Source organism: Caloenas nicobarica, chromosome 16, assembly GCF_036013445.1.
Source record: "Caloenas nicobarica isolate bCalNic1 chromosome 16, bCalNic1.hap1, whole genome shotgun sequence".
NCBI classification, from domain to species: domain Eukaryota; kingdom Metazoa; phylum Chordata; class Aves; order Columbiformes; family Columbidae; genus Caloenas; species Caloenas nicobarica.
Window position 1 is genome coordinate 13,189,568 of NC_088260.1, and position 23,181 is coordinate 13,212,748.

The 23,181-nt window shown below is 46.8% G+C and overlaps 1 protein-coding gene across 1 annotated transcript in view; it reads right to left on the reverse strand.

Moving 5' to 3' along the window:
• Positions 1-23,181, reverse strand: part of ASCC2 (activating signal cointegrator 1 complex subunit 2) — a 28,346-nt gene continuing 5,165 nt past the window's right edge. Inside the window, exons 5-19 of the mRNA XM_065646216.1 lie at positions 21,206-21,335; positions 19,283-19,350; positions 17,307-17,417; positions 16,336-16,448; positions 14,236-14,310; positions 13,574-13,681; positions 11,962-12,030; positions 11,159-11,233; positions 10,491-10,677; positions 9,731-9,945; positions 8,018-8,137; positions 4,024-4,248; positions 2,290-2,401; positions 1,647-1,723; positions 1-769 (exon numbers count right to left, since the gene is read on the reverse strand). Of these exons, the coding sequence (XP_065502288.1) occupies positions 601-769; positions 1,647-1,723; positions 2,290-2,401; positions 4,024-4,248; positions 8,018-8,137; positions 9,731-9,945; positions 10,491-10,677; positions 11,159-11,233; positions 11,962-12,030; positions 13,574-13,681; positions 14,236-14,310; positions 16,336-16,448; positions 17,307-17,417; positions 19,283-19,350; positions 21,206-21,335 (1,854 nt within the window). The 3' untranslated portion in view covers positions 1-600. The remainder of the gene's footprint in view (positions 770-1,646; positions 1,724-2,289; positions 2,402-4,023; positions 4,249-8,017; positions 8,138-9,730; positions 9,946-10,490; positions 10,678-11,158; positions 11,234-11,961; positions 12,031-13,573; positions 13,682-14,235; positions 14,311-16,335; positions 16,449-17,306; positions 17,418-19,282; positions 19,351-21,205; positions 21,336-23,181) is intronic.

Below are 23,181 nucleotides of genomic sequence, written 5' to 3' on the forward strand. Positions count from 1 at the left end.
TTCTGTTTTCACACACCTCACTCGAGGGACAGGAATTTATGATAAGGTATTAATTCACCTGAACTCCCCCTGGGTGTCTGTTGGCAATGGGAATAGCCTGAGCGCTTTCGTATCATCCTTACGGCTGTGCCGCAGGATAAGGCATTTCAGTGGAGCAGAAGGCGGCGGGGGCTGCTCCAGGGAAGCTTCGTTCTCAGAGCCGCCCGCTGCGGGGGCTGGAAACCCGCATGAGTGGCGGAGAGGGCGCAAGGAGCCAGTACGAAAATAAAAATCTCCGAATTATAAATAGTACAAAAGGAAACGAACGGCTGTGCAGCCTGTCCGCTGCAGGCGCGGCGCAGCCTGTCCACTGCAGGCGCGGCGCAGCCCGCTGTCATACGTACGTCTCCATGAACTGTTGAGCAGCCAGGGTCTGCCTGGAGGGCTGTTCCTTCCCCCAAATGGGCTGCCCCCCGCAAGGGTGTGCAATTCTGTGTGAGCTGAAGCGTCAGGTATTGAACCACAACCAGTCCCCTGAGCACAGCAAGTGCTGAGGGAATAAAACACAACTGTGTCCTCCCAGGCAGAGGACTGGGGATGATGACACCCGGACTGAGTCTTTCAGGAAGGAATCATGCCTTTATTCCGCTTTCTGTCAGCCAGGGCTCGGCGGTTGTGGTTGGCTCTTGTGCTTTTGTTTGCCTCCTTCTTCCTTCGCTCCTGCACCGTTTCCCGGTTCTGTCCGTGTCCCTTCGCATTCCCAACGACGGCAGAGCTGTCGTGCTTGTGCCTGGGGTACACAGAAAAAGGACATTACGATGAGCACACTGCACGCTTGGGGGACAAAATATACAGATTCTGACAAAAGACTGGGTGCGGGTTCAGCTGTCAGGCCTTGAGCCTCAGCTCATCCCAGCTCTGTGGGGCTTCTGCGATAGCCGAGTACCAGCATCAGCCACACAACAACTCTGTCCTACAAATTGTCTGTCAGCTAAAACCAGCTGTTAAACTGTTCTGAAACCCTGTGGGAGCTGCTCAAGCTCTAGGAAGCCGTGCTCTCCCAGATCCCAGCGTGCACAGGCTGAGAGGTGGGGTATTCAGCCTGGAGAAGAGAAGCTCCGGGGAGACCTTATTGTGGCCTTTCCGGACTTAAAAGGGGCACATAAGAAACATGGGGACAGACTTTTGAGCAGGGCCTGTTGTGATAGGACAAGGGGTGATGGTTTTAAACTAAAGGAGGGGAGATTTGGACTAGATATATGGAAGAAATTGTTGGCCCTGAGGGTGGTGAGAGCCTGGCCCAGGTTGGCCAGAGAGGTGGTGGCTGAACCATCCCTGGAGACATCCCAGGCCAGGCTGGACGGGGCTCTGAGCAACCTGAGCTGGTGCAGATGTCCCTGCTCATGGCAGGGGGGGCACTGGGGGAGCTGGGAAGGTCCCTTCCCACCCAAACCATTCTGTTTTTATGTGCCTACCCATTTGATGAGAGAGCATGATGAGCAGTGAAGTAAAAGTTGGGCAAGGAAGTTACCATCACTGTGGTGGTGACCCTGACGCACAGGAATGTTAAGGAGCAGGTATATCCTCAGCAATCCAGGGTCAGCAGCAGAACACTCGCTAACCGCAGCAGAACAGGGTTTCCCCCGCAGAGGGAGGTGCTCACTCACCCCTTCCTCGCGAGCTGAGCCAGCCGCCGCGCTTCAGCTCTCTCCCGCAGCACAGCCGGGTCCTGCACAAAATGGTCCTACCAAGGGAAGAAAGGCAAGAGGTCAGTCAACTCAACAGCATCGCACAGAGGGCTTGAGCAGGAGGCGATTTTGTCAGACCACAGAACAGAGTCAATTCATTGTTCATTATTTGCTGGCTGAGCCAGCGGGATTGGTGTCAGAGACTCTAAACACCAAACCCAGCAGAAAACCTGACTGAGAATTCTTCTCACATCCTACCTCTACCAGCAAGACCATCGCTATTTCCAGAATATCCACGGCAACAGAGCGTTGGTGACCCTCAAAGTGTTCTGCTGGTATCATCTGTCTATGGGATAAAGGAGAATAAAGCTCTCCATGGAATAAGTGTCATTGCTCCAGCATGGTTATCCTAGGAAGCAGTGGATGGCTGTATTTAGGGACATTTCACAACCTGCAGAAGCAGCTGCTCAGAAAAGTGGCTCAAGCTCCATCCTACTGTTAAAAGATTCACTCTCTGAAAGAGGAAACCTGCTCCACATCACCTCTGCCAAACACCAGCACATGAAGCACGTAAGATGGATGGTAAATCTTAATGCAACTCCAATCGCAAACTAAATGTCACCTTTGCTCTTTCATTTTCAGCTTCTTCCTCCTCCTCCTCTTCATCCCCTTCCTCTTCCTCCTGCCCTTCCTCCTGTCCTTTTGGTCTCAAGACTTGAGGGATTGTGAATGGCCTGAAAATTAAGGCACAAAGTCAGCAAACAGTACAGCGATAAATGTTTCACTGAACAGCAGAGCCTTTTCATTTTGCATCATGTCTTCCAAAAATGAGGAGCTAGAAATTTCATGGACTTGCTTCTTTTCCTGAATAAAGAAAAAAAAAAAAAAGAGACCCAGTAGCTAATGACACATTTACTATGGGCAATCAACAAATACAGGTGTTCTTTACTGGGGAATGTTCACTATGATGTTGTTACTGAAAATAATAATAGTTAAGAAAAAGGAGCAGGTCAGGAAAAACCTGAAACCTCACAAAGAATTCATCTGAGGAAACGACTGCTTCCTCAGGGAGAAGGGGAGGAGTAAATCTGCTGGGTTTAGCTCACCAGTGAGGGAACAGCATCGGTACAGGGAAACCCTCTGACTTCCAGCCCAAACTCAGACAGAAACATGAATGCTCAGAAAGTGCTGTGCTCTAAAACCACTGCAACTGGTCAATGGTTCCACTGCTGTGCCCCAGTTTCATACAGGGGGAAATACCTGGAGAAATCCCTCAAGCTTTATGAATCACCCTGAACACGCAGAGCAGCCAAGGGCCTGGGGGGCAGAGGTGGAACTCAGAACATGCCTATAGCTCTTCTTTAATATAGATATGTGTGTGTGTGTGTTTAAATTGTGTTGGAATTCAGATGCACCATTCCACTGTCAAAGAAATAAATGTAAGACTAGAAAAGCCTCGGTTACTTCAAACCTCTAGATCTAGTTTTAAGCAGTAACATCCACTAATTGTTCCCACTGCCTCTCTAGGAGCATGAGCACCTGATATATGGAAAAGACCTGAGTGCTGCACGGGTACAGGCAAAGCACAAAAAGGACTTCAATTGAAGCTTCACCACGCTTTAGAAAGGAAAAAAAGCAAAAGGGACAAAGGAACCCCAAAGGTGCATTTTGGTTTGAAGTCAGAGACGGTGGCATCTTCACTATACATCAGAATTTAACAGGCCACTGTCAGAAATGTTAAACCAGCTTTTAAAACATCTCTAGCTCTTATTTCTAAAATAAATATTCTATAATCCCCATCCCAAACAAACTTTTTCCTTCCTAAAACCCAATAGTCTCAGCTGTCAGTCACAGTGGACCGTGCTGTGCCGTCCACCCCAGACCGAATTCCAGGTGTAAGCACCCCGAGATGTCAGAGGGAACTGGCAGGGAGCAGAAATCCCCTTGTGCAGTTCCCAATTTTGAAGGTTTCCTTTGCTAACCATTTCGTGTTGCCCAGCTACACCCATTATTTAAGATAGCCCATTTTCCTCCACTGCGGGACAGTTTTCTATGAGCACAAGCACTGCCGAGTGCAAGTTTCTACACAACGGCAAAGCCTCCTCTGAGGTTTGTTGATCAGTTGAGGCAATGGCCGAGCCCTGCAGACACAGAAAGTGGAAGGCAGAGTGCACATCAAGGCAACGCTCCCTTCCAACAAGAGAGAGAGACCCAAATCTCCCTCCTTTCACATCACGGAGAAAACAGAAGATAAATGAGTGGTTTGAAGGACGCGCATTCTCTCTGAGAAACAGCCCAAACCCAGCGCTGAGCAGGTTTGTGTGAGCCAGGTGGTGATTCCCCTCATAGCACCTACCTCCTGCTGATCAGCTCATCATCTGAGTCAGCATCGTTTGCCCCCACTTGGTTTCCATCATAGGTGTCATCGTACTCGTCCTCGTAGTCCTCCCTGTAGAGCTGAGCTTCTCCCGGCTGCACAGGAACCTCCTCCACAACCACGCTGTACTGGCTGTAACGCTCCCTCTGCTCAGCAACCAGGCGCTTGTTGTTCAGCAAACTCCTCGTCGTGTCCTTCTCCCTCCTGCGCTCCCCAGCACGGGAAGGAGAGGCAACACAGAATCACAGAATCATTTTTATTGGAAAAGCCCCTCAAGATCATCAAGTCCAACCATAAGCCAGCCCTGGCACTGCCCCATGTCCCTGGGAACCTCATCTCTGTCTGTCCAACCCCTCCAGGGATGGTGACTCCAGCACTGCCCTGGGCAGCCTGTTCCAATGCCCCACAGCCCTTTGGGGAAGAAATTGTTCCCCAGATCCAACCTCAACCTCCCCTGGCGCAACTTGAGGCCGTTTCAAAGGCAGTATGTAAAGATCTCTATAAGTTACTTTTTCCCCTGTCAGTAAGTGGAAGCTGAAGTAACAGAAGCCTCACCTCAAACTCCACAAGCCCTACTCAAGCCTACCTGTTTTACTCCAATTTATAACAGGGCTGTTTGGCTACTAAAAAAAACACAAAACCAGCCACTCCTGGCTTGGAAAAGTCATTTTTAAAACAAAAGCCCAGCAAGATTCTACAGCAGCTAAGAACACGAATTGGAGACCGCCACTGTCATTTGAGCCAGAACAGGAGCTTTTACAGGAAGCCAAAAGCAATTATACACAAGCTGAAATTTGGCCAGAATCCAGAAGACACCAGAAGTGCCATGAATCCTGAACGGCAAGTTGGTAGGGAGAAGACTCGGGTCTCCGGAGGGCTGTGCAGGGCACAGTGCTCTCTAACACCCTGCGGCAGGATCATCTCACCGCAATCACTTTTGCAATCACTGCATCTCGCTGCCAATCATGGACCTGATTGTCAGTAGCCGCTGCACGGACACGCGTGTTCCTGGAGCCAAGAACCACAGCTTACAAATGGGAGATGGAAAATATGAATGGAGGTGGAGAAAGCAAAAAAAAAATTACCAGTGCAGCAAGTAAGGATTAGAGTGAGCACAACTAACATTGAAAAGAACAAAACAGAGTAGACCAGTGATTCTGATTCAGCCTCAAAGCACTGCGTGTAGATTTTTTAATTCAGGACCTAAGTAAATTACAGCAATTTTAAAGAAGGGAAGATAAAATTTTGACAGAGGTATTAAAAAAGGAGCCAGAGATGCTATGTCTCCAGCTGCACAAGCATAAACTCTTTAAGTCCCATTTTTCAGACCAGCCAAGTACACACTTCCAGCAAAGCAACAAGGGATTCCACTGCTAAGTATTCACAGGACAATTTGCAGCCCTCAGAGCCGAGGAGGAACACGCACCAGTGCTCTGCCTGGCATCTGGACGTTACTGGAGAAAGAACCTGCCTGGGGCAGGCAGTCGGTGACTCAAGAACGGACAGACCTGGGTGATGTACCCGCCAGAAGTGGGCAAGTGATGTAAGCAGCCTGATTTTCACAAAGAATCCGAAAGCTCCGTAACCCCGTGGGCAGATGCGGTTCCCTCCCCGAGGTGACTCGCTGTGACGTGCCTGCCATGGCTGCACTTCACACACCGCTTGGCTGGGGTAACATCTTCTGTTGGTATTTAGCATGAGACTGAGCAAAGTATTTGGTAATTGTTTCCCGTCAAGCTGGTCTGATGACCGCAGAGGAGCTGCAGAGAAATGTTTCAGCCACCAATTCCAGGAAAAACAGTGGGATAACTCCTCTAGTCCCGTGGTGTTCAGGACACGCTCCGACTTCAAGAGCCAGATTCAGCTTGCAATTACAGCTGGACAGGCACAGACAAGTGGGATTGCTTTTCAGGATCAGCAAAGTATCACGTATATGCGTTATATACATTCACTTCCTTGTGCTTGTTCCTCTCCTCACCCTGATGTGGCTTTTCCTCTTTCCCATTAACCAGCCCTGCCACAAACTGCTTTTCTGCAGCGCAGTGGGACCCAGCCTGCTCTGGCTCTGGAAGCACCATCGCCACATCACAACAGCACTAAACACAAGTGGAATTTGGTGAGCAAGAGATTTTAAGACGGAGAGAAAAAAAAAAAAGATCATTCAAATCCAAAGCGGATCTCAAACTAGGCTGGGAGAGCCCTGTTATCCCAACGTTTGGGTAAAGCATCAGGTTTCTCACTTGTGGGACAAGGAACCTGCACTTTTAGTGCTGAAAGGACGCACTTCATGTTTCTGGTGTTCTGAATGTTAAATTCTAGAGAGCAAGGCACTATAACTTATCCTTTGATTTAGTTAGATACGGTAACTTCGGGTGTAGGGTGTATGTTGCTGATCCCAGCTAGTTAAGTCCAGGTTTTAAAAACGACTCCAAACATAAATAATGTGTCTGGAGTCCTGCAGAGAGTGCTCTCTGTGTAAGAACAACTGCTTTTAAACGAAGACACAGCCTGAGGGAGGCCAAGACACACCAGAACAGCGGCACTGAGAGGAGGATAATCCCAAGAAGTCCCTGAGTGGTACAGCAGATGAGACGATTGTGTTCTCAGGGAGCGGTGTCACCACCACAGAGCAGACCCGGCCCCTCTGCCAGCAGCCGGGGGGCAATGCCGTGGGATTAGGGTCCCAATACCCAGCTCAGGGATGACTTAACAACTTCTAAAGCTCTGGAAGTGATCACAGAATCATTTTGGTTGGAAAAGACCCTCAAGATCATCGAGTCCAACCACTAACCCAACCCATGTCCCTGAGAACCTCATCTACACCAATCTATCTGCAGAGGGAGCTCCTGGCAGGGTTATTCCGAGTGCTGGACATGCTGTGCTGGACTCGGGCAGCGCTCTCCAGCCTTGTCCAGCCAGCACAGCAGCTACTCGCATGTGCAAAACTTTGGGAAGTGGAAGATAACTGAGCACACCTGTGCAGAAGGCTCCTGCTGCACTCCGAGCAAGGCAACGCGCCAAGGAGAAAGGAGAGAGATCATGCCTGTGAATTCTTAGCTATGGACGCTCCAAAAGTCATTGTCTTGGCCAGAGAGACGAGAAATGTTTTTCTTGCCTAGCTGAGCCAATATAAGCGCTATAGCAGTGCTGCTGAAACAGTTCAACAGGATTGGGGACAAAAGCGGTTTTCTCCTGAGAGTTTGATGCAGCTTTGCAACCAAAGCCTTGACTGGGAGCTCCCAGGGTCATGCGGCTCAATCTCCAGCCAGACTTTTACTTACATTCTGTGTAAATACATACTAACATAAAGATCAGACTTAGCTGGTTAGAGAAAGCATTTAAAAAGAATCTGAAGCAAGTCAACCATGTTGTAGAGATAGCGCTGACATCAACAGGAGCCAGCAGGACAAAGCCCCAACCTCAGTTTGCACAGCGTGGCACAGCACAACGCGCCAAACTAAGTGGAAAGCAAAGGAAGTGTTCTTCTGCAGGGAGCTTACAGCAGCAGGAACAACAAAAGTCATCTAAGCCACTGAGTGTTATCAGATTTTGAAGCAGATAGACACTGAAGCTTCACTTGGATCTAAACCAAATCATTATTCATTCCCAGTTCTGAGCCACAACGCCAGGCTCACAGAGGTGGCTGCTTTTCAAGGTTTGCTGTTCGGTACAAATTCAACATGAAGACCAAGAAGCAAGAGCCCGACATCACAAATGAGCTTGACAGAGATCTCTAGCAGCGTACTGAGGAAAGCCAATTAGGAAAAACACTCCCTGAAACCAACCCCCTAATAATATTTCATTTTACTTTCCCAGCGAAACAGAAGAAACAGGTGGGAAACATCTTTGATAAGCCTCACCGCCCCCTGCCAACAAATTCCTGCAGGAGGTTTGCACGAGAAACAAATTTGCAGGTTCGCAGACGTTTATTCTGCTTGACAGACAGGGTTAATTGAGGGTGCACGACACTCACCGCTTGCCTTTTTGTATCCGAGAAACATCCACCGAATCCCTACTGAAAACATCAAACTCATCATTCTGGAAAACATTACAGCGAGAAGTGACGAGAGGAGTAGGGTCTGGCTTCAGCTGTCTGTTAAAACAAATAAAAGAGAGAGAATCAAACCAAAGGTGAACTGAGGAAGACCACATCCTCTCCTTCCTAAGCCCTTGGTTTCTCCTTTCTCAAAGTCACCCCCAGCATGCCGAGATCCTCATCGTGGTGCCGCCTGACGGGGTCACAGATTGCTATCCCTTCATCTCGCAGCTGCACTATAGTACGTGCATGACCGCTGCATGGCATTGCTGTAAGATAAAAGGCAGTTTTGGAAGCCTATCATTGTTGGGAAACTAAAGCAACTTACAGAAAGCAAAAAGAAAATGCTTCTGCTCATTTAAGAATAAGTAAAACTGTGCAGGAGCATGGAATATTCAACAGACTGGCTGCTCTCAAAGCAGTGACTCAGTAAAGCCAAACACTAAGTATGATGCATTACACGTCGGAAAAAACTCCAGTAATTTGCCGCTGTTGGTTTCAGGACATTTATCTCCCTATGGTTCCTTCTTAATTCTTTCTCAGAGTTCCAGGTTTACGTTTGTTCAACTTACAAGTCAAAAGACCATTATTTTTACATTTGTTTTGTTGGTGCTGTTAGCTCAGCTGGGAATCTGAAAACGCTGCTGTGCTCACTTCTAAAATCAGCAGTGATCAGAATTCTACATTTGCTATTGAACTGAACGTTTTGTTTCAAGATGTAAGAGGCAGGAAAAAATCCAGCCGTATCTTCTGTAACTGCTGGTTTTGCAGAAAAACCCAACTCTTCCTAAGGCCCACCCCACATCGTTTGTGCCAAATTCAGCAGATCTGGCTGGGAGAGTGTGAAGATTGTTGCGAAACTAAGATTTTTTTACATCATTTTTTCTGATAAAGATGCTTTCCTTTTTTAATGCAACAATGAGACAGTCTGCCCGTTCCTCCATGAAATGTGAGCAAGCAGCACATTCACATCCTGACACGCAGTCAGAAACTGCTGTTGCAGCACAAACACGCTGGCAGCTGCAGGCGAACTAAACCAACTCAATTCCACCGCCAGTGATAAACCCACAGCCGCTGTAACCCAGAGAAGTGAGCAAAAGCCAGGCAAGTTTGTCAGGGGGGAGATAAAAATGGATCTGAACTGCCAGTTCCAATCCCGCTCTGGTTTAACTTCAGTCGCAAGAGAGTAACCTTCCAAATACAGGTTGAATTTCAGCTGGATTAGTTCCTCTGAAGACACCCTTTCTTGCAGGACAGCTGGGATTTTAACACCTATGACCCTGTTCTCCACAGCAAAGTAACTTTTGAAGGCAACACATTCTATCGCCCAGCTCAGGCTATGCCAGTGTCCCCATGGTGGGATCTTAATGGTTCTTATTGGAGTTTTTAATGTACAAGTATTTTTGTTCCCCCCATCAGCACCTGCTCTGCTGAAATGCTGAACGTTCCAGTCCTCTGCAGGGACACAACAAGGACAGAAATCTAGTGGTGGATGGCAATGACAAGCTCTCACCGCAGCTACCTACCCCAAGAAAACGCACCTGCTTGGAGCTCTACAAGCGTCTAACCTGCAATGCAAATGATGTTAAATGACAACTCACAACTGAAAAAACAAAAGGCATCAAAGCTGTGCCAGAAGTTGTCCCACACCTTTGCATTGTTCGGTCCAGCTTATCCAAGTAGGGCACCAGTTTATCTTCTAGAATGTTGTTGATGACTTGCTCGGCGTTGTAACTGTACTGTTCCAGGCAGGCCAGGATGAAGCCCTCGCCGAGGTCCGGCAGCAGATCTTTCACTTGGGAGATCAGGGAGTCCAGCTCCACCCCAGACACCTTGGCGAGGGGCGCAGCAGCTGCCCCGGCGCACTGCACACACCAAACAGAACGGTGAGGGATGGCGGGTGTGCACAATAAAAAAAGGGAAAGCAGAAGTCTGGGTTATCAGAATTTAAGCACAAGAAGTCAAAGACTGAAGTGAAGAGATGAGAAATCAGCTCAGTTGTTTCTACTACACAAGGGCTGAGACAGACTTGGGCACACAACTGCTTTTGTCTGTCCCTGAGTCAGAAAGGACACTCTGGAGAATCCCTTCCTCCAATAATATATGGATTTAAAAATAAGCACATGAACTACAGGGATCAAGCGCAGGATTTGAATAAACCACAGCAAGAGGAAACCCAGGCCAGTGGGAGTTAGACGCAATTTGCTCAACGATAAAGCTGGGATTCAAGTGTGGCTTTGTTTCTCATTTCACAAGGCACATGGAGCTGCACTGAAATCTAGCAAAGGCGAGAAATGAGACTAAATCTCATGTAATCCCCAAAACTGAGCAAACCAATGCTCTCTTCACAGACAAATGAAGCAAGGACAGAAAGAGCAGAACCCAGTGCTACGCCCACCGCTCTACTCGCCTCATCCTCTGACGCGTACACAGCCCCGAGCTCTTCCCCGTCCTCAGCCGTGTTCTCCACTAGCGCTGATGCTCCATTAGATGCTCCTAGCGGTGCCAGATCTTTAACAACTTGTGCTTTTTTCCTGTCTACCCCTTCCCACGCACTTTCCACTGCATGGAGGATGTAGGCTGTCCTGGTCTCATCTCTAAGACAACAGCATTAAGGCCATTTCTAGATGCAATATTCAGACCTCACCTTAGAATCATTTCATTTGGAAGAGACCCTCAGGATCATCAAGTCCAACCATAACCCAACTCTAGCACTAACCCATGTCCCTGAGAACCTCATCTAAACACCTTTTAAACCCCTCCAGGGATGGTGACTCCACCACTGCCCTGGGCAGCCTGTTCCACTGCTTCAGAACTCTATCCGCGAAGAATTTTTTCTTAATATCCAATCTGAACCTTCCCTGGCGCAACTTGAGGCCTTGAAGTAACTATGCAATTTTCAGTGACTTCCAAGCCTGTGCCTACATTAACATTCCCTCTTTTCTAAGAGGAGACTTTCCATCACCCACTGCCAGTCCTGCAGCTTCACCAGAGGCAGCGACGCTGGCAATGCCACTGGTGCAAAGGAATCAAAGAGCAGCCAGTGCTGCAAAACGCTGAGGTGACGGCAAAGGATACAGCGTGGAAGAGGCTTGTTGGAGCAGACTGACATCATCCTTGACAGGAAACAGCTCGTCATAGTCATGGAGAAATCTGAAAACGCAGAAGTTTAATCAGACGAACTCAAGAATAAATTACCGGCAGAGCTGTCACATACCACCATCCCTGCTGCGCCACTGCGACTCTCTCACCGCTCAGGTGGAAACACGTACAAACCTCTCGCCCAATGCTGAATTCCAGCACGGGTTGCCGTGTCTGATTTTGTTCCCATTATACTGCAGCACCACTTCCCCCCAAGCCAGAGCCAGCTGCAACGCTGCCCATGATGTCCAGACCTGTAACCCAGTGCCGCATTACAGAGAAAATATGGTTTATGACTCGAACATGACCAGAATGACAGCACCGTCAGGAGGACAAGATCGAATTCACAGTTCTGCCACTGATTCATTTTGCGTCTTCAGCATTAGCACTTAATATCTGCCTGGTCTGGTCACCCCACTTGAAAAGCACAGATCAGTAATAACAGCCTAACTTGTCAAGGCAGCTAATTGCTAAATTGCTATCCTCCACTTTGAAATCCTGGATTAAAGAGAGTGAAGAATAATATTCTCCAGCATCATGCAACATCCTCCTCATCTTTGCAATAAAGTCTGTACTGCAGTCTGAAATCCTCTCACAGCAGTTCTCCCAACTAGTTAGAATGATTTCTAACTCCCAAACGCATCGTAATGCCTCATAATAATGTCTTGGGCAATTCTGTTGTACAGAATGGAAGAGGAGGGCAAGCTGACCCTCCCCTCGGGCCTTTCCACCAGCCTCACCTCTTTTCCTGAAGCACCGAAGTGAAGATCTGTAGAAACTCCTCAATAAAAGGCTGAATGTTCTCACAGCTGCAGGAGACAATGGCACAATGGAGTGAAAACCTCAGTGGTGAGCACAATCTCCACATTCTGCCTCACGAGCCAAACCAGTCACACTCACACACCAAGGGAAAAACCCTTTTGAAAATAGATTTCAGGCCACTTTTTGGTTTTCACAGGAGCAAAGGGTCAAATGGAAACAAGTTTCTTTTATGGCTTCAGCAAACATTTCACCCAGCTGGATTAAAGCCGTATCACAGTTAAAATTACAAGACTTGAAACAGACTTTACAAATCATAGTGAGATGCTTCAGACCTGCAATAAGCAGAAAAGGGCGTGTAGCCTTTTGTAATTGCACCCTTATTATAAGGCTTGGGATTATAGCAGTGAACCTCCCAGAAAGTATGTGCTCACCTCTGTAAGAACATGTGCCAAAGAAACTCCTCGTGCAACCTTTCTCTTTTAAGGCCTAAACCTCCCATTGCTGCGGATGCATCCAGCCTCATGACGAGGCAGAACGCAGAACACTCTCTGTGGTAGGTCAGTGTTAAGAAAGAGGTATTTCTCTAGAAGCCAGACACATCATTTGCACAGTAGCCTCGGCTCTCAACAAACTGGCAATGAGGGTCTGGAGCTGCCCTTTACTACCTCTGAAGTATATATAATCCTTAATACTGTGGAGTCTGAACGCATTACACACTTTACTTCTTTTCTACTTTCAATATTGCAGTGGGTACTGAAAGGCAATACTCAGAAAGCAAAGGTAGGGCAAGGCTGCTATTGCTCCTTTAAGGGCTGATTTACAGCATGGATTGGGTGAGAGTCCAGGTCATAAGGAAGCAAATCCAGGGCTCTCATAAGGAATTCCACCAACAGACCCTCCTCATCTTCATGGACAACTCTCCTGATATCAAAGCAGGGAAAAGAGTCAAGCGGAACAGGAGCCACAGAGACCAGTGATTGACACAACCATCGAGTACAGGCAGAGAGCAGCCCAAGGCAGACAGGCCTTCCAGCCCAGACCCAGGTTCTCGGCTCTGTCCCCAATATGCAGCACAATTTTGGGTTATTTCACTTCTCTTCATTTCTCCATTTTAAAATAAGGATAGTTATACTTGCCTTCACTTTGAGATTACTCACAGAGCTACCATTTAACAATTTTCACAGTAGGAGCGTGGGTAGAGCAAGGTAAAGGCACCAGTATCCAGATTTAAAACGCCTGCTTTCAGTGACCTATAACACTGCATCGCTTTTGCTGTGGTGTCTCAGTCAAGGTGCCTACATGCAGCATTAGAATTCACTACTTAGTCACAAACTGAGGTCAGAAAGCTTGTTGGACCACAGGTTATCCCAACACACAGCTCACCACACCAAGTTGAGATCACACAGCTCCGGCTGGGACACTCCCGCTGTGCAGGACCGCAGAGTTCTGATCTCAGCCAAAGTCTTTGGCTCCAACCCCAACACAAATAGCAGCATCCGTTCATTTTCGGCAGTAAATCTGAACACGAGGAAGCAATCTCCCCCGCAATGGCAATAACTGGCTAGTACCGCGGTGCCCAAGTGCCAGTACCTGCTTTCTAAGATGGGCTGCAGACAGACTTGGTTTATTAGGATGTGAAAAGCTTCTATCATCTTCTTTCTGGAATGGGAAATTCTCCTCCACAAATCAGCAAAAACACTTGAGAGAGAGTAAAAGAACACACGGTTGGTATCAGCACAAGAAATCTGGATCTTTAACACACCTTCACTCCAGAGTTAACCCTCTACAGGTGGTATTTTCATTAGCAGAATATTTGATTTGCTGTAAGGACCAGAAATTAGAGCCATTCCAGAGTCAACAAGGACCATCCATGCTCTAAACAAAGGTGGTCTCAATCCCCAGTTGTCCCAACAGCTAGATACATGATATCTCAACTGTACCAGCACAGTCTGTGCCTTAAAATGAGACCAATCTATAGTTACCATTCATGTTTTCACACTTTGCTACAATTTGAATGCATCTCCCATCAAGTTTCTTCTTAGACAGCAGTGAAAGAAATTGTTAGTCACCCCACTGCCCAAGAAAATTTGGAATCAGAAAAGCTCTCTTCAGAGCTCCCTGAAGCAGCATTAAAAAAAAAAAAGAGAGAAAGAATCTGCAGAGATGGGTAAAGCAGCATGAAGTGAATTTTTAACTAAGCCCTGTGAGACTTTTATTGAAAAGAAAATGCAAGCCTTTGCAGAGATTCTCACCTGTTATCCTCGTAATGCCTCTTCTTTATTGCAGATTCCAGCTCGGGAATTGCCAATTCATAAAACGAAGCTAATCTGCAGAAAGAGGCAAAAAGAGAGTAACTGTCAACTGAGGTTTCAAAAATTGTTTGCTAAAAGACAAATCAAATGGTTAATTTCATTAAATTCTCACTAGCACTATTCTTTAGCATTACCCCATTTTGGTATTTGGTCCCTGAAACACAAGCTAGCAAATACACAAAGAGCAGCACTCTAAGGAAACCACTCAGGTGTCTTTGAAGACATAGGCAAAGAAATGCATTTGAAAAGCATCACAACACCAAACAGAAGAACACTCTGCCCAACCGAGAAACATCCCAAACAAATTTGCGCTCTGCAAAGAGCTGAGATGCTCAAGCCCATCTCCAAACATCCCTTCCCACCCCGCTATCCTTATGGCCCTATATCTGCTGTTTGCTAAAAACTGGGTATGAAACAAGATATGATTTCCAACAAAGTCTTACTGGTCTTGTTATTCATCTCTGCTCTAGGTGGGCATTTAGATGAAGGTGTCCAACACGCAGAAAGCCTGCGAGGATGTTTCAGTAGGATGGGGCAGGGAAGAAACAAAGTTTGTTTGCTCCGGTTTCACATTTCACATGCCAGGCAGCCCACAATGTCCCTTTTCTTGAGGGACCGAGCACCAGGAGATGCAGAAAAGCACCCTCACGGAGTAACAGCCTGTACTGCTCCAGCAGTAGCTGGATGTTACCAATAATGGTTTACAGCACTTGGCATAACAGCTAAGCAGAGGCTCCATTAGGAACATTACGTCCAAGTCTCCTATTAAGAGCCAAATATGTTAAATGAGTATCCTTGAGGCAAACATAGCAGGAGCTGGCCGATACTTTCAGTGCAAAAGAGAAATTACCAAGTGTCAGCGGATTGAATCAGGCTCGCAGAGGTTCCAAAACGATGACACATAAATCAGGTTTCCCTCCCCACACTCCAAAGACCTGGTCATTAGGCCATATTGAGAAGTAATGAAAACGTTGCTGTTGTCCCACCGCACAGAGATCAAGACTATTTCAGCACATCTCTGACATCAGCAGTGGAATTAATAGCAAAGGCTTTCCTCCTCTGAGTAACCAAGCACGCAAGCAGTGCTGCCTGCCAACCCAAACAGTCACCAGTGGTCCCCAGCCTGCTCCTCTTCAATAACCACCTCCAGGACAACATCCACAGAGGACAGAGTTACTGTCAGTAACCCCAGAGCAGCCTTACTCAATCCGTAAACCACTGGCAGCTCTACGACTTCAGGGCTCTGCAACACGATTGGAAACAAAAGCAAAATACAAATGTGTGTTCATTCACACCACCAAGCAAAGAAAACAGGGGAAATAAGGACAATAAAGGAACATTTTGCTTGGTACTAACTAAAGGCTAGTTACAAGACTCCACAAGATGCTCTGAGGCTTCAGAACACCCAGAGGAAGGTGGGTAAGTGCCACTCAAGGACTCGCAGCCTCTGTGGGAACACGCTCTGCTGTCTGGTCCTCAAGACCATCCTGACTCATCATTGCCACCGTGACCCAGAGCTGGACAGGAATTCGCTGTCAGGCAGCGGTGACAGCTGCCTCGTCACCCTCCCCCAGCCACACAGCTTTTGCCAAACCTTGATAATATTCTCTAGCATAAAACTGAGGCGTAACGTCAAACAAAAACGTTTATTTTCAGACTTCAATGGACTATCACTTTGAAATGCTTTCTACTTTTCCTGCTTCAGGTCCTATGGCAGTAAGCTCTTCTTGTCCACAACTCTTTCCTGCTCACCCCTCTCCACCCTGTCCAGAGCACAACGAGTACTGTTTAGCTGGGTTTTGAAACTCTCATGGTTTTCTGGCTCTAGGATCACTCAGGGATAACAGACAAACTCTAGACGTCCGCACACTAATTTCTTCCCTGGGAGTCTCTGTATTCCTCTCAGTGTGAACCTCGCAGTCTCTAGCTGCATTAAATCTGTCACCTCTTTCAATGATGAAGGCACTGGGACAGAACATAGCAGCACATTCAGTATTTCCACTGTGCCAAGACAAGCTCTGTGTGCAGTCCAAAACGTACCTGTAGCAAAACTCATGTTTTTGGAAGGTCTGGCAAGCCAGTGGAAAGACATCAAGGAATGACCAGAGCGTTGTGCAAGTGTCACAAAGGTACAGCACGATATCCTTCAGCTCCTGAGAGACAAAGAGCAATTACTGAGAGGAAAGCCAGACAAGTTTTCCTGGGAACATAGTATAACTCACTAACAAGGACAACATTTTCAGATCGAGCCTTTTTTGTGACTGCACAGCGTCTGCTATCAATCATAAACACTTTGAACATTACTGGGTCTAGAGGCAGAGACAATGTCTCTACTAAAACCTCGACCCTTTAAACATCTACAATACAATCCTAACTGCTGGCTCTCATTAAAGATTCTGTGAAATTACGAGAATCCTCATCAGATCCCGTTCCGGACAGTGGCTTTGCCCTCTATATATCCTCTGTATACAGTATCCTTCCCCATCTATGCGGAAGCACTGCACTGTTCAGTGGTCTGTTTCAGTGCAAGATGCGTTTGTAGAGTAGCGCTAACACCTCCCACGTACAGACTGCATGACTAAGACTTCGTAGAAGACCTCGCTCCGTCAGCACCCAGCACTAAAAAAACCCTCTTAATTAACTAGAATTAAATGCACTGTTGTTAAAAAACATTTTTGAAGAAAAGATCAACTCTGATCACTGTCAAGGTTACACGGAGACTTCTGCCAGGCACTCTGTTATATTATTTATGAACTGGTTAAGCAAGAAAGATGCCAGGTTTAAAAAGAACCCGCACTACAATGGATATGCTTGAAATGCACATGAGCAAAGCAACCAGCTCATGGCAGAAAGGCTTTTCATCAAGTCACACAACAAACAGTGAAACAATGACATGGAGCCACGTGCTGCGTGAGCCACCAGGATTTGGGAACAGAATGACCCTCTGTGGCCCCACTGCTCTTCAGTCTGCAGGACGACAAAGCGTAAAGTGCACAGTGCAACAGTTCTACCTGGAGGGGCATGTTCCCCGGGGTCACATTTACTCTTTCTTCCAATTTCTGGGGCTCAGCAGAGGCTCCTTCACACTGCAAGCCACACTTATGCAAAATATTGTTGAACACCTAGATCAAGAGAACAGAACAGTGTTAAAACAGACAGGAAAGCAGTGGGACACGCTTTATGTGCAATACGTGGCTATTTCCACACAGCACAGAGCTGTAGAAGACGAAAACTGCAACAGACTCTTGCAGGCGACAGCAGGAAGGGCCATGCTGCATCCCCAAAACGCCACACGACTCGCCTGCAGTTTATTGCGGCTGCATGAGGTGGTGGTGCCGAGACAGGGACTGTGGCCAATCCCAAATCCTCAGCTGGGTGAGAACATGGGGCAGCAAGGCCAACACGGGGAGGCCACCGGGATCCCCATTTGCAAGGGAGCGGTGGGACTGCTGGGACATTTACACCAACTCTTGCTGATGAACTCAGCCCAACGCCTTCCTGCCTTGAGGGCGGCAGGGCAAATTCTGCAGCTCTTGTTTATAACTAAAGAATTTGGGGAGAAGCTGATAGAATGAAGTTCCAGATTGCTAAAAACCTTTGGTGTAGGACCAGCTTCAAACCCACCGCTCTACCTATGCACCTTGAGAGATTTGTCAAACCCTCCTCCCAGAGACATGTGAATGGTGGCTGAAGGTACAAGGACAAGAAGAAACGGCCTCAAGTTGCGCCAGGGGAGGTTGAGGTTGGATGTGGGGAACAATTTCTTCCCCAAAGGGCTGTGGGGCATTGGAACAGGCTGCCCAGGGCAGTGCTGGAGTCACCATCCCTGGAGGGGTTGAACAGAGATGAGGTTCTCAGGACATAGGGCAGTGCCAGGGGTGGAGGAACGGTTGGACTCCATGATCTTGAGTGTCTCTCCAACCAAAATGATTCTGTGATTCCAAGTTGCACACTTGGGGTTAGTATTACTATTCTACAGTGTGCGTGAGCTCCTAAACCCACATAGGTATCAGCTCCTTTCAGATGCAGCGTAAGCACATATGCAGCTTTATGATCATCTTTGTTTGAGCTGTGAGACCCACACACGTGAGATACAACGGTATCACCCTGCAACAGTTGCCAAAACACACAGTAAAGAAACCAGCGTTCTGCAGAGAAACTGCTGACATGGTACATCCCCAAAAGCAAACTGAATCTCTGTTATTCTCCCCAGTAATTCATTTGATCTTGCATCCTATAACATTTTTTAAAGAGATATCACCTCTGAGATTTACCTCTAACGGTTTCTTAACACACACACACAAAAAGAAGAATGTGGGCTTTCAAAAAGTCAAGTGACGTTATAGGTGTCTTGGTGTAAACAGTATCTTGGGCTTTTTATTTTTGCGCATAGATGAGCTTTCTGAGGACATAAACACGACATTTTCAGGATACAAAGATGTCAAGGTACCTTGATTTCCCCCTCAGGTTAAATGCGAATCCTGCTTACCGAATCTGGGGAATATACAAGCCACTTATAAAAATGAAAGCTTAGACGCGGAGAGGCACCAAATACCTTTTCTATGGCAACAACACATCCTTTCCAACGGATTTTCATTTACTCCTGAGAACCTGCTGCGTTAACACTAACCTATTCTACCATGTCAAGTCTTCGCTACCTCTCAGAGTCTCTAGTTTGGTGTTTTAAATTTCAATGCTGCTTCTACTTTGGGGTGAGGTGGGATACAAAGAATACTTTTTGAACCAGCTAATAAAAGTTCCTTGAGATTAACTGCAGAGAATGCAAAAAATTAAATAAGGCAACAGCAAATAGTCATCAAGTAATAGTTTTAGATAAAGGTTCAAAACCTACCTGGCAACATTAACATAAACTAGAGAAACGAAGTCATTACAAATCCATTTTGCCTGCCTATGGCCATATTTGCTCCCTTTCCACCCTCTAAAGGATGCCACATCTCAAGATGACATGACAAGGAGAACGCAGTACCTGCAGGACAGTGGGCAGAGTTTCGTCCAGGTCACCGAAGTAGCTGGGTTGCTGAGTGAAGATATTTTCTGAGAAGAGAGGGGGAAGGAGATCATTTCCATCAGGTCAGACATTTGTGCCAATGAACAGATTTGCACCACAAGATGTACTTGTGTTATTGCTGACACCTCCAGACATGGATAATCACCATTTTGGACATGGGCACAGGCTCACAACTCAACTCGCTGCCCATCAACCCCTCAGTGCAACCGGGGAACTGGGAACGAGCTCACGCTCATCAGAGCGGAGCAAACGAGATGTCAGATGGTTCATGCGCAGAGGCTGAATCAATGAATAATGCAAATACTATCGCTAAACATTCCTCGTTCCTTTCTCTGACAACTGGAGTTGACTTTTAATTACTGATAACAGTTCAGCATGCACTGGAAAATGTTCTGCAAAATATTTCTTAAAGGTAATGAGGCTTTAGTAATACCTGCTATTATATTACTAGGACTTCATTATCCTTACAAAATACTCCACCGAGTAATGGCATCACATAAATCCCCGCCAAGTAAGCACAGAAGCTGCCTATTTCCCTGTGAATTACTGTTCAGATGATGAAAATTAACAGAGTTCTCCAGCAAGGACAGAGCACCAGTAAGTTATGAGATGGGTTTCAGAAAAATTTATACCCTGAGAAGAATCTAAAGTTTATCAAGTTATGAATTACACACCAGAGCTGCTCACACCATTACAGTCATAACATAATGCAAGTAATCAGGTGGGGAAATCATCAGTTACTTGTGTGCAGCATTACTGCGTTGCACTCCAGAGCATACATATAATTCAAATGAGGTTTCATACACTTCGGCCTTCTTCAGCATATTTGAAGACCCAGAGAAGTTAAAGCTTCCCACGTGAAAGATAACTATCTATCTTGTCCTGCCTTCTTCCCACCTCTGAGGCTTGACAGACGAATTTAGAGTGTAAGTTACTGAAAAAGGATAAAGGGATTCAAAAATGCAAGGGTTTAAGGTCTAAGCTCTTCTGGTCTGGAAATTTGGCTGTGGCGTGTGTTGTCTAATGCTTCTCATGTTAGCCAGCTTGGAAATGAGACAAAAATAACTACCAAAGGAAAAACTTTCATTACATGGACTGCAGACAAAGTGGGTTAGAATTTTAGAAGAAGAGCTCACTTAACCCAGGGTTAGAGACTCTTTCACCTGTGCTCAGGTGGATGTTAAAGATCACAGGTGAAGAGAGCCCAGGATAAATACAGAAGCTAAACCAATATGCCCCCTCTTCATTATGCAGGTTCCAGCATCCACAGCATTACTAAATATGCACTTGCCACTAAGACTCTGCACAGATACAAAGAAATCTGGGGATAAGCACAGCTTGAGCAATGCTCTGAAGTGCTTCGTGCTTTGAAGGTACAATATAAATCAGTGTCTGCATTGAAATTTCAAGTTCTCCCACTTCATAGGCCAGTGATTACTTCACTTTCCACATTTCACTTGGCTCCCAACTCTGGGAACAAAAGCACTCGTATGAGCAGCTGGACTGAGCCCCATGTCCTCCCCCTCCTCCCTCCCTGCCCAGGAACCGATGTGTTTGCCCCTTCTCATCCACCCCAGGATTTTAGAACCCTCAGGGTCCCCTCACAGCGGCTGAATACACATTTCATTGGCATGGGAAACAGCTGCTGAGGCAGAACCGAACCTTGACGCCACGAGTCCAGCTCAGAACAGCTGAGCAGCTGGACATAAATGAAGTCCACAAGAAAAAAAGAAATCAGTTATCTGATCTGTAGAAATTATAGATTCTGGTTGCTACTGAACAGTTTGTTTTCAGAGTGGTATAAAACCCCACTCATCACTTGCCATTATATGAGTAAGCAAAAGCCTAGATGCAACAAGCTGTTCCTTGGCTTGAACTTACCGATCATCTTCTGGAGCAGGAGACCGTTGCCTTTTCCAAAAAGCACACAGAGATCCAGAATCTTAGGGATATCAAACAGGAAGTTATTGTAGATAATTTCTCCAAAGACTGAGGGAGTGATAAAATGATCCTACAAAGAAAAAAAAAGTAATTTAAAGGATAATCCATATTTTACCCTGCAAGAACTGCAGTGTTATAATGAAACCTTGTGAAAACATCTCTCAAAGGTGTGTTAACAATTTTGTTTCATAGAAGACAGCAATTCTGCTTACACCGGCTTTTGCAGAGCCGTCCATCCCCACACTCCCAGTTCTCTCTCGCTGCCACTACATCCACCCCACAAAATGAATCAATTGACCTAAAAGTTAAAAAAACCAACCCCTACCTACAGTTAGTTCAGTTCCCAGACCTGGCTGATGCCACAACAAAAGAAACAGCTGAGCGGACACAAGAACGGCTCAGCTCAGGAACAGGAACGAGCAGCCAGGCATAGGAACAGCTTAACTGGCACTGACACCGAAAAAATACACGTGAGATCACAGCCTGAGGTTATTGGTACCCTGGTGAAGTAGAATCAAGGCACCAAAGACGGCTGCAGCAGTGACAAGAAGGAAGAAAACCCAGGGACTGCAGCTCTATCCCCTGACTGCTAGAACACTGTCAAAAACTAATAGCATTAAAGGAATTTCTTCTAAAATTCTAGATGGCAAAAATCCCATTGTCTTTGACACCGAGAAGCCAGCAAGCTAAAACACAATTCTGGATTTTCAGAAGACAAATTTGCCCATGATAGCAAATGTTTTCAATCCCAGCAAGAGGCTGTATGCATGTTCCCCTGTGACAGCAGAGGGACAGGGCTTTACGCAGCCTGGGTCCAATTTCCAGAACTCCTGCTGACTGCCTGCGTGACAACAGCCTATTCATTCTCTTCAAATTACTCAGTTATCAAATGGTTTCAAATGCTCGTCTGCCTCATCAGAGTGGTGAGATTTAATCAGATCCTGGAATGAAAGACACCATAGAGGTGTTGGGTACTTGTGCGGAAGCGGTGCCAGCTGCAGGCTCCAGCATTCCCTTTACTTGCTCCCACCTCCGGCCTCCAAAATCTTTCCTCAAAATGTCCTGAACATCACCACCGTGATAATCAAGAGAATCAGTACATCACGAAATAACATACCGTGAATAACACACAGCGAGGGTATCGAGGGAGCGATTGCTAAAACACAAGGTGCCTCATCCTACCCAAAGGCCTTGTGAAAACCTCACAGCTGCTCACAGGAGCTGCACTCACACAATTAGGGCTGAGCGTGTCTTTCAATTACGATGCCAAGAAAACAGTAATTTAGAGCAATTTCATCGTGTACCCAAAACCCGGGGAAAGTTCAAGGAGAGACAAGTATTACCACAGATGTGCTGGGTTTGGCTGGGGCAGAGTCAGTTTTCTCCACAGCAGCCAGTACAGGGCTGTGGGTTGGGTTCGTGCTGCAAACAGAGCTGATAATTCAGGGATGTTTTTGTTATTGCTGAGCAGCACTTACACGATTGAGGCCTTTTCTGCTCCTCACCCTGCCAGCGAGTGGGTTGGGGGTGCACAAGGAGCTGGGGGGACACAGTGGGGACAGCTGACCCCAGCTGACCAGGGGATACGTATGATGTCATGCTCGGTATAGAAAGTTTGGGGAAGGGGGGACATTTAGAGTGATGGTGTTTGTCTTCCCCACTAGTTGTTATGTGTGATGAGGCCCAGCTGTCCTGGAGATGGCTGAACACCTGCCTGTGATTGGAAGTGGGGAATGAATCCCTTGGTTTGGTTTGCTCATGCACGCAGCTTTTGCTTTACCTATTAAGCTGTCTTTATCTCAACTGATGAATTTTCTCATTTCCAATTCTCTGCCCAACCCCACCGAGGGGAGGGTGAGTGAGTGGCTGTGTGGTGCTCAGTTGCCGGCTGGGGTTAAACTATGACACCAGATTAC